Genomic DNA, 13,083 nt, shown 5'->3' with positions numbered 1-13,083 from the left:
CAAATGGTACATCCACAGCACTGATCTGTGTGTCAATTTCAACAGAGAAAACTTAATATGGTGATGGTGTTTTGTGGCAATTAGGAAGTAGCCTTGGTTTGATGCTGATAAGAATCCATTTGCAAGTCTTCTGATTGCCTTGGGCAGCATCTCTGAACTAACAGCATTTCTCTATCCTGAAGCTCCAGCCACACTGCTCTGTCCCAGGCACACTGCTCTGTCCCAGGCACAGTCTTGGCACAGACTGCCTGATGTTCCATAGCATCCTGCCGGCATTCGCCTCTGCTTTTCTTGTACCTGGGCTTTTACATACCACGGCCATGCCAGCAGCTCAAGGTACCCAAGGACCACAGCCTTGGCTTCTGGCACTACTTCAGTCTGACTTATTAGTCTGTCCCATGTCTGCAACTGCCCTGTCCATGAAAGACGAGGCTCATGGTACCATAAAACGCTACCAGCACCAAACCCCAATGTGCCCTGGCATGTGAGAGCAGTGATCAGTCCCAACAGCTGGTATTAAGTTCTCCTTAAACTACTTCCCCAGAGTTTTACATGTTTTCCATTGATGGTCACAGACAAATGAAGAAAAAGTGACAGCATTCCAACTTTCCCTTTTTAAAACTCCTCCACAGTCGAGGATAAGAAAATAAAAAAGCTCATGAATGCAATCATAAAGCCAAAAGTCAGTAATGGCTGCAGTCTGAGTTGTGAGTGAAATTAAAGCTTAAAAGATTAAGAGGCATGCAAGCCGGCTGAATGGCAGAAGCAGGGTAAAACAGATTACGGAAGTCCCAGTTGCTTCATTAAAAAAACATTCTACCAGGTTATTAAACCCTGTTTAGTGTCCTTGCAAATATGCCTGACAGTATTTCTCAGGTGTATTTTCCACTGACATAACCCATGGCACTTGATAATTCCTAGAGGTGCCTCGGCTGGCACATGAGTTCTGCGACCTGGACAGAGGAGAGGCTGCTAAATTTAGTTTACTTCCTGAGGTAAAAGAATCTCACTGAAAAAGAAGGAGGCAGGTCAGACAGTCAGGATAGTTCCTTTCTGCTCCACTATGTTAAGGAATGATGCCTTGCTGTCCACCAGACCCCTTGACAGAACCAATAACTGGAAGAACACCTGTGGCATAACCCAGCATTCCTGGTCCCCTGCTCTACCCTGAGAAGCCTGTCTATTTCTGGGGAAAGGTAAAACAGAGAAACTTGGACTCAACCGAAAAACAGAGCAGGTACATACTAATAAACAAATCAAGCCATGCACATTCAAAATTACATGGTAATGCTGGAATAACTTGCAGCTCACGCTTATACTGCTCTCACATAAGCACTTCTCACCCTCCTCTGCAACACCGCAAAATGCTGTGGGGTTAGTGCTGGGAGAGGACAGAGGGGAACAAGATGGCAAGGAGAGAGCAGCAGAGCTACAAAAACAAGACTAATCTGGATGGGGGAATGTCCAAAACCGAACAAACTCTGCTTGTGCTGGCTTGAATGAGAGCTGAATTAAGCAAGGACTGCTTCCGAGAATGCTGTGTCCTTGCCTCCAAGGGTGGTGAGAGGGCAAGGGAAGGAGGGGAGAGCTTGAGAAGCACAAACATGTGTGTGAGAGAAGACAGAGAGAAGACAGAACAGAGTGACCAAGGCCTGCAGGGGACCCCAGGCTAAGGTCAAGCTCCACATACACAGCTGGCTTGCAAGCATGGAAAAAGCCCGACACAATCCATCACAATGCAGATAGCAGCCTCCTCACTGCTATCCAGCATGTGTCTCCGTGAATGTTGCTGGACTACTGTCTGAAGAGCTACATCTGCTGCCATTCCATTCTCCCTCACTGTTCCCCTATTTCCTCATTCCCCCTTTGCCAGAAGGAAGCAAAGCACACAGCAGCTAACAGTTGGGTTATGTGCCTTAGCAGTTGCCTACCTGCAAGGAGATGAGCTCGTGGCCCTGGTGTAGGGACACAGGAGGAAACAGCTGCAGACACATCCAACCTGCACTGCACAGGAAGGTGGGTAACGTGGACAGCTCCTCATAACATATTTCCGTATTACTGAAACCATCTACAGCTTAGAAATGGCATTTACCACCTGGATGAAGTAAGAGCAACCTTCCTCTGGGCGTGAGTGCTATGCAGAATATTTCACCAGGCTTCAAGAAGAAAGCAGGAGGAGCTTCTAAGGCCACAGGCAGTGAGTGGGCAGCATTCACTATCCATGGGGAAAACCTGAGCTCTCTCTCCAAACATGCCTTGATCAAACAACTCAACAGACACCAGATGTGAAGTTCCTCTGCTTCTGCAGAGGCCCAGTTTAAGGTATATTTGAAAGCCCTGACTTTCAGAGTGTAGACGCTAGTTTAAAAAATCCAGCCTTTAGGGGATGTTTTTTGTCTGGCCATCAAGCACACAGGCAGCCTGCACCCACTGCCACTTTTTTAATCCCTCCAGTCCAAAATCTCTGGATATGAAAACAGTGAAAATATTATTTCCCTAGCTGCAGAGCAGACTCCTGTACCTCAAGAGCTGCCTGCCTGGCATGGGTAACATTAGCCAGGAGAAGTCAGGCCAAGGAGAAGTACAGCAGAGGAGTGGGGAGAGGAGAAGGGATCAAAACCACTGGAAGAAAGGTGGATGCTCAAAAGGCAGTCAAGGGTGGATGCATGACCCAAGGGAGGAATCTGCTGAAAGCTTTTCTCTCAGGCCTGGAGAGGGAGTGAGGAGAAGGAACACCATCACACTGGCAAGAGCAACCACTAAATGTTAGGAGATATAGTTAAGTCACTTGCTTAGCTCCAGAAAAAAACAGCCCTAGGGAAGAGGGCAGGGCTCAGGACAGAGGCATTCTGTGTGGTGTCCTGTGGAAGGAAGCAGGAATGAGGAGAAGAAGCTGGTCTCATATGGTTGAAGGAGCTGAATGTTCCCAAGCAAAGCTGGGCTGTGCGGAAACAGACACGGCCACTCAAACCAAGGCCAGTACAGCAAAGAAAGCCCTATGGAGCAGTCAGAGCAGTACCTGGAGTCAGGACCCATGAGCATGCCACAGAATGCTATGCACCAGGGGAAAGAGCAGGCCTGTGCCAGCTGTAACTAGCCACTAAAACAACAAGTTATTCTTTTTTATTTAATCTCTCTGTGCTTTGTTTCCCCATCTTTAAAACATCCCTTCATCTCACAAAGGTTTGGGGGAAATTAATTAATTGCTCATCAACTGCTCAGATACAATAGCCACGAGATCGGCAAAAGTTCAAGAGGAAATTACTAATTCTGCCTTTGGAACAGGGCTTGAATAGAGCCTGGTAAATAAGGCAGAAGGGCACAGAGTGAACAGTAAGAGAAAACAAAATCCCGAATAGCTGCTCATTAAGTGAGCAAAGTCCATTCTGTGTGCAGAGGGAGGCAGGGAGCCCATGGAGAACCCAGCAAGGAACCTAGTAATTGAAGCCTGGATAATAATGCACACGCACGGGTGGGGGGGGTGCAAATTAAAGGTGCACAGGGAACTCTCACACTGCTATTTTCTAACTTTTCAGTGTTTGACTTTCAACCCTCATAATGCTCTTTCAATGCCTTTTTTAGGTGTGCAGTGTCACACAGAGGCAGGGACACGCTTCCCTTCTCCAGTTCTAGCAGTGGGATCCTTATTCTGATTTATCCTGAAAAGTGTGCACATACAGTCAGTAAAGACTTGGAAGAATAAAGAATTAGTGATGGTGCTCAAGCAAATGCATACCAACTTTTTGGGGCTGTGCATTTACTTCTTTTTCCATATATGATGCACATAACCAAAACCAGTCTTCTTAGGCCAAAGAACAATACATCCAATACAGCCCATACAAACAACAACCTAATTTAAAAATGAAACTTATCCTGCAGAGAGCTGGACAGTATTTTACAATTCAACTGTTTACCAGTCAAAAAGAAAAATAAAAACCAAACCAAATGAAGGCTTTCTAAAAGAGTGCTGCTAGAAATGCAGCAGAAGGCCCCTGCAGGTCTGACCTCTGGGATTCCCAGCCCACGGGCAATACATCTGAAAATCTGAGGTTCTAGCTACTCAATCCACAGGTCTGAGCCCAAAGAAAAAACCTCGGAACACAGCAAGCAGCTTTGACCAACAACCATCTCCCAGGCTCACCTGGCAACTCACTACTGAGATCCCGGTCCCCAGCAGAAGTCTCACCAACAACCAGATTTACCACTTATGTTAGTGCCTCCGTAGAGACACTAACAATAAAGCAAATTTGACAATAAAGCAAAATTCCTATGTATATTAACACAAACAAATGATGAATCACACCACCAAAAGGGAATGACTTCTTGGTGAAAAGCTGGGAGTGGGAAACAATGAAAAGCATAAACTGATGCAGAGTTTTATCTAAAGCACTGGAATTACTGACACAGGAATTTCTTATTTGCTCACTAAAATCACAGTTCCACCCAGTGACATCAATCATTTCAGTGCTCATCCACCCTCTGAGGGTTAGACTGCAGCAGAGAGGTTATGTGACTTGACAAAACCACACACAAATCACAAGCAGAGTCTCAAGGAAAACAAAGATAGGGCAAAGTAGTCAAAATCACAACTCTCGGCTTGAAAGAGACTCAGAGACCATGCTTAGGATGACTTGAACTTCTGAAAGCTACTATGGCTGGAAGGCTGAAGACTGGAAGGCTGAAGATGGCTGAAGACGTTTACAAGAGCATTTTGGCTGTGATTTATCCTTCTGAAACAACGGTCTCCCACCTGTAAAAGGCTTCTCGAGAAGACTGACATTCTCTATCAAGCCCCGAACTCTAGCTGGCCTTTTCCACAGAAAGCTGTGGTTTTGTAGCCATTTTTTTAAGCAGGTTTGAGGCATGCAATCAATACTGTGGAGAGGAAAAATCAGAAATAGCTCCTCTACCATCATTAACTGCTAGACAGTTAATCACCTCCATTTGCATGAAAAAGAAGCAGCCTGAGAAGGAAGTCCTATTAGTGACAGGAGAACACCTCTGGGGAACCGAGCCTCATGCCCTGAGGAAGCTTTGGTCATTAAAAATTTACCTCAATTAACTGGGTTTTCACAGTAAGTTACAGCAGAACCACTGATACATCCAGCATCTGTAGCTGCCAGCTGCATGCTCCACGCAAATCAGGACACGTGAGTGGTTAAAAAGTACTGCTGTGACCTTATCCTGAGGCCTCCTGACACTAAAAATATTCACCTTCAGCCTGTAGAAGTTCACTGCCAATGAAAACAGAACTGGATCACAAGGAAAACCCCATCTCTCTGCATGCTTTCCCAGACTAACCAAGGTCTCCTCTCCTCTGTTTTTATTCCACCGCCCTGTGCTGGTAATATGACCTCGCTTCTCCTCTTTACAAATAAGTCTGCATAGTAACACATCAAAGAATATTTATTAGATTGTAAAAATACCTGGCACATTGGCCAAGTGCAAAGGTAAATGCAGATTCAGGTGTTTAATTACACAATCAATCATGTCTGCAATTCAGTCAGCAGCTCAGATCTCACAACTTAATTACTTTAATTTCAGATCAATAGCTTATGTTGTCAAAAGCAGTCTGACACGCTGGAGAACAGTCACAACTACACTTGGAGCAAACAACCAATGTTTATTCCTCTGCCTACCCACACACCTTGGGCAGTTCAAAATGCCCAAGCTCACATTTGATGCTCTGTTTTTCATTTCAAAAATGCAGGAGGAACAGCACAGGGCCCTATTAAAAACAACAAAGCCAGAGAAACTTGTGGCAAGGTTGTGAACATGGCATCTGATTTTGCAGTACGCCAAGGCACAGGGTGAAGCAAGAATTGTAAGAAATCATTAAATGCTCTTACCTGTCCTGCAAAAAGCCCACACACACCTATAATACAGAGGATGTTGAATACAGCTGAGCCCACAATGGTTCCAACGCCTACATCTCCTTTTGTGATAAAAACACCTGAAAAACAAGTTCAAGAGAGGCTGTGTAAACAGGAAAGAGCTGACTTTTTTCACATAAAATTGCAGACCTCACATCCCATTAATGAATCTAAAGGCAGGTACCAGTTCTGCCACTTCTCATATTTAATAGCACAAACTGCAGAGAGTTGCTTTCTGAAGGGACCTGGATGGGATTGTGTGATGGAAACCAAGCACCTCAGACACATTCAAGTTCACTTCCTGGTCTTGTGACGCAGCATTATGGCAATACACAGCACAAAACACTGCAAGCTCATGAGAGCAGCTGTTGGAACACAAATCCATAGGAAAATGTCTCCCAGAATATATTCCCTGACCAGTACTCTGCTCCTTCCCATATCCCCATTGCAAGTGGCTTCAATAGGGATGAAGTTTCACAGATGGAGATGATTCAGAGTTGTCTGGCCACAACTACTCACAAGCTAAGTGATGCCTCTCAGGATGAGTTACGAGTTACAAGCTTTTTTCAGAGCTCTTCTGTCAAATTTGGTTAAAATTGCCCAGTGAGGTTAATGGTGAGGGAGAGGAACTGACAGACACATGCATCATGGTGCTGCATAAAATCCCTTCCTGAGGAAGCCAGCCTAAAAATAACACTCCATCTCCTGCTTGCTGTCAATCTATTAAAATTCACCACTTGCTTTTAAGGTTCCAACACTATTTATTTGGCCAGTGCAGTTTATGTATTTTTTCCAACTTCATCCGTTTCTCAGAAACACAGAAGCACTTACCTGTCAAGTGACATGTGGCACCTGGTGGGTTACACCACAGCAGAAAAATGATCTGATGACCATCAGCACTTCTCTAGAGTTGCCTGAAGGAATCTGGTTTTGTTTTCACCCTGGTACTGCACTACCCTTAACCGAAGAACAATCCCAACTTGGTCCAATTTAAGTTCCTAAATGATAAGGCTTTGCTTGTGTAATCAGACCTCTCTGTAGAGCACACAGCTTTGCGTGATTTAACTTGTGCTCTGCATCTGGCAGCTGTGACTGAAATACAAGTGTCTCTTAAGAAAGTTATCTGACCTAAGAACTAATTAATTCCATTCGGTGATGGAGAATCCATACCCTCCCAGCTGCTGCCCTGATGATGCCAACAGCAGGGTGGGTGAGTCAGACTGGAGTGATGTTACAGCATCACTCTGTAACACTGCCTCCAGTGCCCCTCCCTCACAGCTGTGGGGGCACCACGAGAGTTTCCTGGGTTTTGCACACTTAAGGATGGCTGAACCTCTTCATCACACTTCCCATAAGTGGAGAGCTGCTTTGGAAGTGTGATGCTCTCATCAACCTGTCACTGTGAGAAAGCATTTCAAATCCTCCTCTCGTCCCTACTCTGGCTTTTCCAGGTAAAAGTGGTTTTGGAAGACTAACCAAAGGGAAGGTGACGGCAGAGAACCTGCCACTGAGGACACAAAGAGTGTGTCAGGGTACCAGTCAAGAGAGGCTGGGGGAAATCCTTCCCCACTGTGCCCTGAAGCTGGCGTGGCAGATGGAGTAGCAAAATGGACAGGAGAAGATAAGGCCATAGGTGCAGCCTGGCTAATGGGCCAGCTATGGTGAAGTGCCCACTGGTCCTGGCTTGGCAGGGTCACATCTGGGCCCTGCTGTGAGATAATGACTCTCCTAGAGTCATTTCACCGGGCAAGGACTCCCCATAGTCAGTGCCATGTGTGTCCAGGAGGGATTATAACAAACCTTGCAAGCAGGCAGCAATCCCATTTCAGCTCTGAAAATAGTCAGGGAAATGTGTAGGTTTTGGGAAGCAGTAGCAGGCTCCTTACCTATGACAGATGTGAACAGCTCAGGAGCAGAGCTTCCTGCTGCCATGAAAGTTGCCCCAGCCACATCTTCGCTGAGATGCAAGCGCTGCAGAGAAACACAGAGTCAGTGATTACCACAATGAGCAGCTGAAGGAATTCCACTCTCAATGTTAAACTGCCTGCTGAGAGTGGGTACCTGTTAAGTTTTGTGTAAACAAAGGTTAGGTAAAGCGGAAAAGTCACCACAGGCACCAGCTACTGAAGTCAGCTTTGCCTGGCAGAGAGGGCAAGTTATGGCAGTGACACTTTTAGAGAGGAGAGAAAGGTCAGCAGTGCAGTCAACAGGAAGGCAGCTTCACCACTCACGGGTCTGTCTGCTCCACGACCCCAGCAACACACACCTTATCTCTCCCACTTTGGTCTGTAAAGGTGGTTTACCTCCAGCCATCTTCCCTGGTACAACTTATGCCTTGGTTTACCCTCTCCTTACCCCCTTTCTCCCGGACATTACTTGCCTCCTGTACCTGTCCCTCAGCAGTACCCAGAGACTGTCTGAAAAATGGGGGCTTCTGGAAACAAAAGAGTACCCACTGTTCTATGAAAATGTCATCAGCATATGCTGCTTCCAAAGATTTCCTTGGTTAACTACACCCTCTATGTTGTCTGCACTCCCGGCACTCCATCTGTACCACAAGGCACCTTCCCCTGTTGGAGCAACAACAAGCCTCTGCCATATGGCTGCCATCCAGAGCTGTTACTATACCAAGGTACCAGCTGCCACCGTGGGAGCACAGGAAAGACAGCCAGGAGCATGGGGAAGGCAGCCCAGGGTGGTGGGAAGTGTCCCTGGAAGTGTCACTTTTGAGGCAGCCCCCCCAGCCTGGTAGGACACAGGAAACCTTCCTCTGTCCCCATCCTCTTGCTGCACTGTAGGGCTCCTCTGCTGCTTCATCCTAGCCAAAGTACCTTTGCAGAGACAAAAGAGCAGAAATCCTCACAGCAGCGTTTTCTGAAGAATCCACAATGGATATTCCTGGCCCCTAAGGGATGGTAACTCCACCCACAATAGATAACAACCCTTTGTACGTAAGTTATGGGGACAAGGGTAAAGGACAGGATGTGCCCTCACTAGGAATGCCTTTGAAGCAGAAGACCACAGCATTGCTGGAGTTCTATAAAGCTTGTGGAATGTGAAAAAAATACAGCTTTATGGAAAATTATTTTAAACAGGATTAAAACTATGAGAGAAGTTCACAGGATCAGAAGCAGATCCCCAAAGGCCAGGTTCTTCTGCAGGATGCTCTATGAAACTATGGAGACAGCCATCCTACAATAGCTGCTGGAACTTACGGTGCCTCTTGAAAGCAAAGCCACCAGCCAAGGAAACCAGCTGTGCTGACTTCGGGGGGGGGGGGTGGGGGGACGGGGGCGGGGGGGGGGGGGGGTGGTGGTTTAATTCAAAGCTACAGTACATGCCCTCGAGGGCAGTTTCTAGAGAGTTCACTGAAATGCACATGATGATTAAAGTGATACAACAGAGCAGAAAACAGCACCTTGTAGGAGGCAATGTATTTGCAGACAAATGTTTGCCACTGACAGTGTAAATGCTCTGTAACACCTGAAATGGAGCAGCCAGGCAAGTGCAAGTAGAAACTACTTTAGAAAACAAATTAAAATCAGGTTTTGTTGTAAGTACATTTGAACTAATACAGAAAGTGAATGTCTATCATAGCAAGTGTTCTGAAGTAAATTCTCATGTCAACACACATTTGTGAACACAAATGGCTTGAGGTTGAACTCAATAACTGCTTCCCAAACTAGATGAAGCTAAGCCAGAAAAAGGACATTTGTTTTAAAATTAGAGCATCTAAACTATTGAGAATATGTAGAACAACTACTGGCAGATCTTCAAGATCTTCCAAAAAACCTTCAGGCAGGAGGCTTGAATTCTTGGGGCATAAATACATAAGAATATTTGAATGTCCCCAAACATCAGCTATGGGGTGAGAAAAGACCTTTCTGGGAGAGAATCAAGCAGGAGCAATAGAACAGTTAAAGTCTGATCCATTTATATGACCCATTTTGATAATCCCTAATACCACAGCACCTTTCTCCTGGACAACTTCTCAATACAAGTATTCCAGATTTGGTATTCAGTTGCTAGGCTTTCTCTTTTACACATAGATGAATAAAAATTGTTATCCTCATCTTATTGGTGGCACTGGATAACAGAATGGTTCAGAACCACTAAGGCACATGAGGAATTGTTAGGTGTACCATTGAGAAGACAAAAAATAACCAAAAAAGCAAAGACCTAAGCAAGTGAAAACTGCCTTTTAGAGCCCAGGGGCTTGCAAATACTACAGTAAAGCACACAGAGAGAGTGTTTGCTTTTTAGACATCACTACAAACCCAACCACATCTGAGAATTCATCAGAAGAACAAATGGCACAGTATGGCTGGCACTTGTTTGACCAGCTTCTGGGTCAGGTGGAGACACAGATGCTGCATGTGCAGAGAGTTAATGACCATAAAAGAGTCTCTCACATGTGACAATGAAATTTACCACCAGTGAAGTAAGAAACTGGTAACACCATACACAGTGTTTCCTACTGCCATTTGTAAACACATCAAGAATCAACTTTTCTACTGAGCAGTGCAGGAAACAGAGGTGCAGGGAAGCGATGGAGCTTGTCCATAGCCACTCAGAGTCCCTGGCAAAACTGCAACAGGAGACAGTGCTCCATAGACCCAGGTCAGGCTTCTGGGCCATGAGCGAGGCTCAATCAAAACACACTCATGGGTGGTATTTAACAATGACTTAGCCAAGAGAAATAACAATCTCCCTTCATCTCCTGCCTCTCTGTGTCCCTCTGGATGGTTGGTTTGACCTCGAGCACATCGACAGCACTCCAAAATACAAGCCTGTCCTGGACACTGCTCACTCAGCTCAGGTTTTGTTTATCCACAGACACCTGAGCCAGATTCTAGAGCCACATTTCCCAGGGAGGTTCATTTGCCTGGGAGAGGGGAGGTCAAAGAACTCACCATGTCTACATTCCCCCGCATCTCGTATCCCCATGTCCACACCAATGTTCCCTCTCCTGAATCTTGCAATGGGGTTTCCCAGGTTCAGCCCCAGAGGGTGCAGCAACTTCGCAGGACAGAAGCTCTTTGCCTTGTGTTGTTACCTTTGAGTTACCTCTACACTTAAGCACCAACAAGTGGAATTTCCTGGCGGCTTTTTTCCATGATGATGCAAAAAAGGCCTGCACAGCAGGGTGTTGAACTTCAACTATCAGGTTACTTTACTGACAGCTTCCATCTGTGCTGTTAGCACAAATGACTTGTTCTGCCAACTTCCATATCTCTCCCAGGGCAAGCACAGCCTGACAGGTGACACTTGTTCCCAGGCACATGAGCAGGTGTCTTCTATAAATCACACAGACCTTCCACTTGCCAAGACCAACCATATCCTCCACACACAAAGATTTCACTGTCTGGAACTCACAGCAGATATGGCTCCCAGTAACTTCAGGTACAGGGTCTGTGTTCACTCTGTTCCTGTCTGAGCAGATTTAGGCGGAAATGTACTCCTTGACTTCTAAAATGTAGGTATCCTGACCTTACTAAACAGAAACAGAGTCCCTTGCAATTGCTGGAAGCATTCACAAGTTTCTTTACACCTGACCTAGCTGTCCCTGCTGCTTTACAACTTACATCCACGCAACACAAGGTATTGACAGTCTTGACTGTGAGGGCAGGGTACAAGATCCATGATTTCTACTGCAGTAAATCACCACAGATTTTAATTTGTGTCAGCTAAAGCTAGGGCCTGGTGTTTCCACATCTGCAAAGACATGCAAATGAGAGGCAACAGCAACCTCCACAGTGTGAATGCCTGGAGCACCTGGAGAGCCTGTCCTGCGAGGAAGAACACGAAGCTGAGTCTACATGCACATGTCATGTTGAGCAACAAGACAAGCAGCATGGGCAACACTGCAGGACAACAGTAAATACACCATCACCACACCTTGTGGTGGTGTGTTTTCCTTTACATATATTTTTGTAAACTCTTTTGAATGGTTTGTTCCTATTTATCCCCTCAGGTGGATGGCTTTACCCAAAGTTTTCCCCTCCCTCGCCTGGTTATCATTCACTCCCTAGACCTGCCTTCTACCCCATCGACATAAATGTCAATCCTCCCTAATTCCTGTCCTTTGTTCTAGAAAGTTCCCTGTCAGTCCATGTTGTCCCAACCTCCTACCAAAACTCCTCCTGAGAATTCCCCTATTCCATGAAGCCCTACTGGCCCATGTGACCCTTTCCATTCCCATTGTCTTTCCTATCGGTTGTCATATTGTGAGCCCCTCCTTAATCTTCTCCCTGTTGTATCCCTGACTTGTAGAATTGTACCCTCCCCCTGTACCTCCCCCATTTAAAAGACTGTGCCCAATGCCTTTTTGGTGCCTTTTCATCCCTGACCATCTTGGGGAATAAACCCCTTTGAGAAACACATGGAAGGCTCCTCCTTGTTCTTCGCCCTGATCCTAGACGCTGTACCACTGGCTGCCACTGAGAGCAGAAGCAGCCCTGCTCTGTACCACTGCTCGGGTCAAAGCCAGACCTGGGGGTAGCCACTCTGGCGTGGACCAGGCAGTGAGGGCTAGCTCAGGGGATTTCTCCAGCAATCACATCAACACCCCATGGCTCTCCAGAACTCCTCTGAAAGCAGCACAGGGGAAAGGAACAACTAACACTTACTTCGCAGATCTTCTCCAGCGAAGGGACGAAGAAGTCATCGCAGACGATTGCCAATGCATAGAACATGTACACAGCCTGCAATGGAGACAAGAAGAGGCTGAGTCTGGAGACTGTCACACAGAACTGAACAGCAGCATCCCAACGCATCTCAGGTTTCATTTGGTATAGACTTTTCAAGAAAATAAAATGCTCTCACAAGAATAATTCATAGAGGTGTCTGGGATTTAATTGAAAGATGGTGGAGTATTTATACAAAAGCTCTTATAAACTATCAAAAGCTGCCAATGTTTTATCTTCACCATAAAGACTGCCTTTTTTTTTTTTCTTTTTTTTTTTTAAATTCTCTGGACATTGCTAAGCCACACTGAAGTATTTTTGCCTTCTTTTCCCCGTTGTGCAGTGCAAGGCTTTTTTATCACCGTGTTCTGTGAAAACCTAAACCCTTAGAGGAGTCATTTTTGAAATCTAGTGTTCTGAAAAAGGGGGAAGGAGCTTGTTTTCCTGGACTGAAGCACCCTGCCATGTCACCTGGGTCCCAGTGGTAAATCTTGCTGAACTTCACATAAGAACAAATGAAACCA

General features: G+C 45.8%; 1 protein-coding gene across 7 annotated transcripts in view; it reads right to left on the bottom strand.

Moving 5' to 3' along the window:
* Positions 1-13,083, bottom strand: part of SLC24A3 (solute carrier family 24 member 3) — a 141,052-nt gene that overhangs the window by 35,319 nt on the left and 92,650 nt on the right. For 6 of the 7 annotated variants that reach the window (XR_005700170.2, XM_040059922.2, XM_040059923.2 and 3 more), the window contains 3 exons: positions 12,503-12,577; positions 7,760-7,844; positions 5,850-5,953 (listed from right to left, as the gene is read on the bottom strand). Coding sequence is in view for 6 of the 7 variants with exons in the window: in XM_040059922.2 (XP_039915856.1) it covers positions 5,850-5,953; positions 7,760-7,844; positions 12,503-12,577 (264 nt within the window). In the remaining variant the exon portion in view is untranslated. Of the gene's footprint in view, positions 1-5,849; positions 5,954-7,759; positions 7,845-10,786; positions 10,929-12,502; positions 12,578-13,083 lie in introns of those variants that run through there. The other variant, XM_040059926.2, reaches the window with a different exon arrangement.

Source organism: Hirundo rustica, chromosome 3, assembly GCF_015227805.2.
Source record: "Hirundo rustica isolate bHirRus1 chromosome 3, bHirRus1.pri.v3, whole genome shotgun sequence".
Classification (NCBI taxonomy): Eukaryota; Metazoa; Chordata; class Aves; order Passeriformes; family Hirundinidae; genus Hirundo; species Hirundo rustica.
The sequence above is the reverse complement of the archived record's forward strand: the minus strand, read 5'-3'. Positions and strand labels throughout refer to the sequence as shown.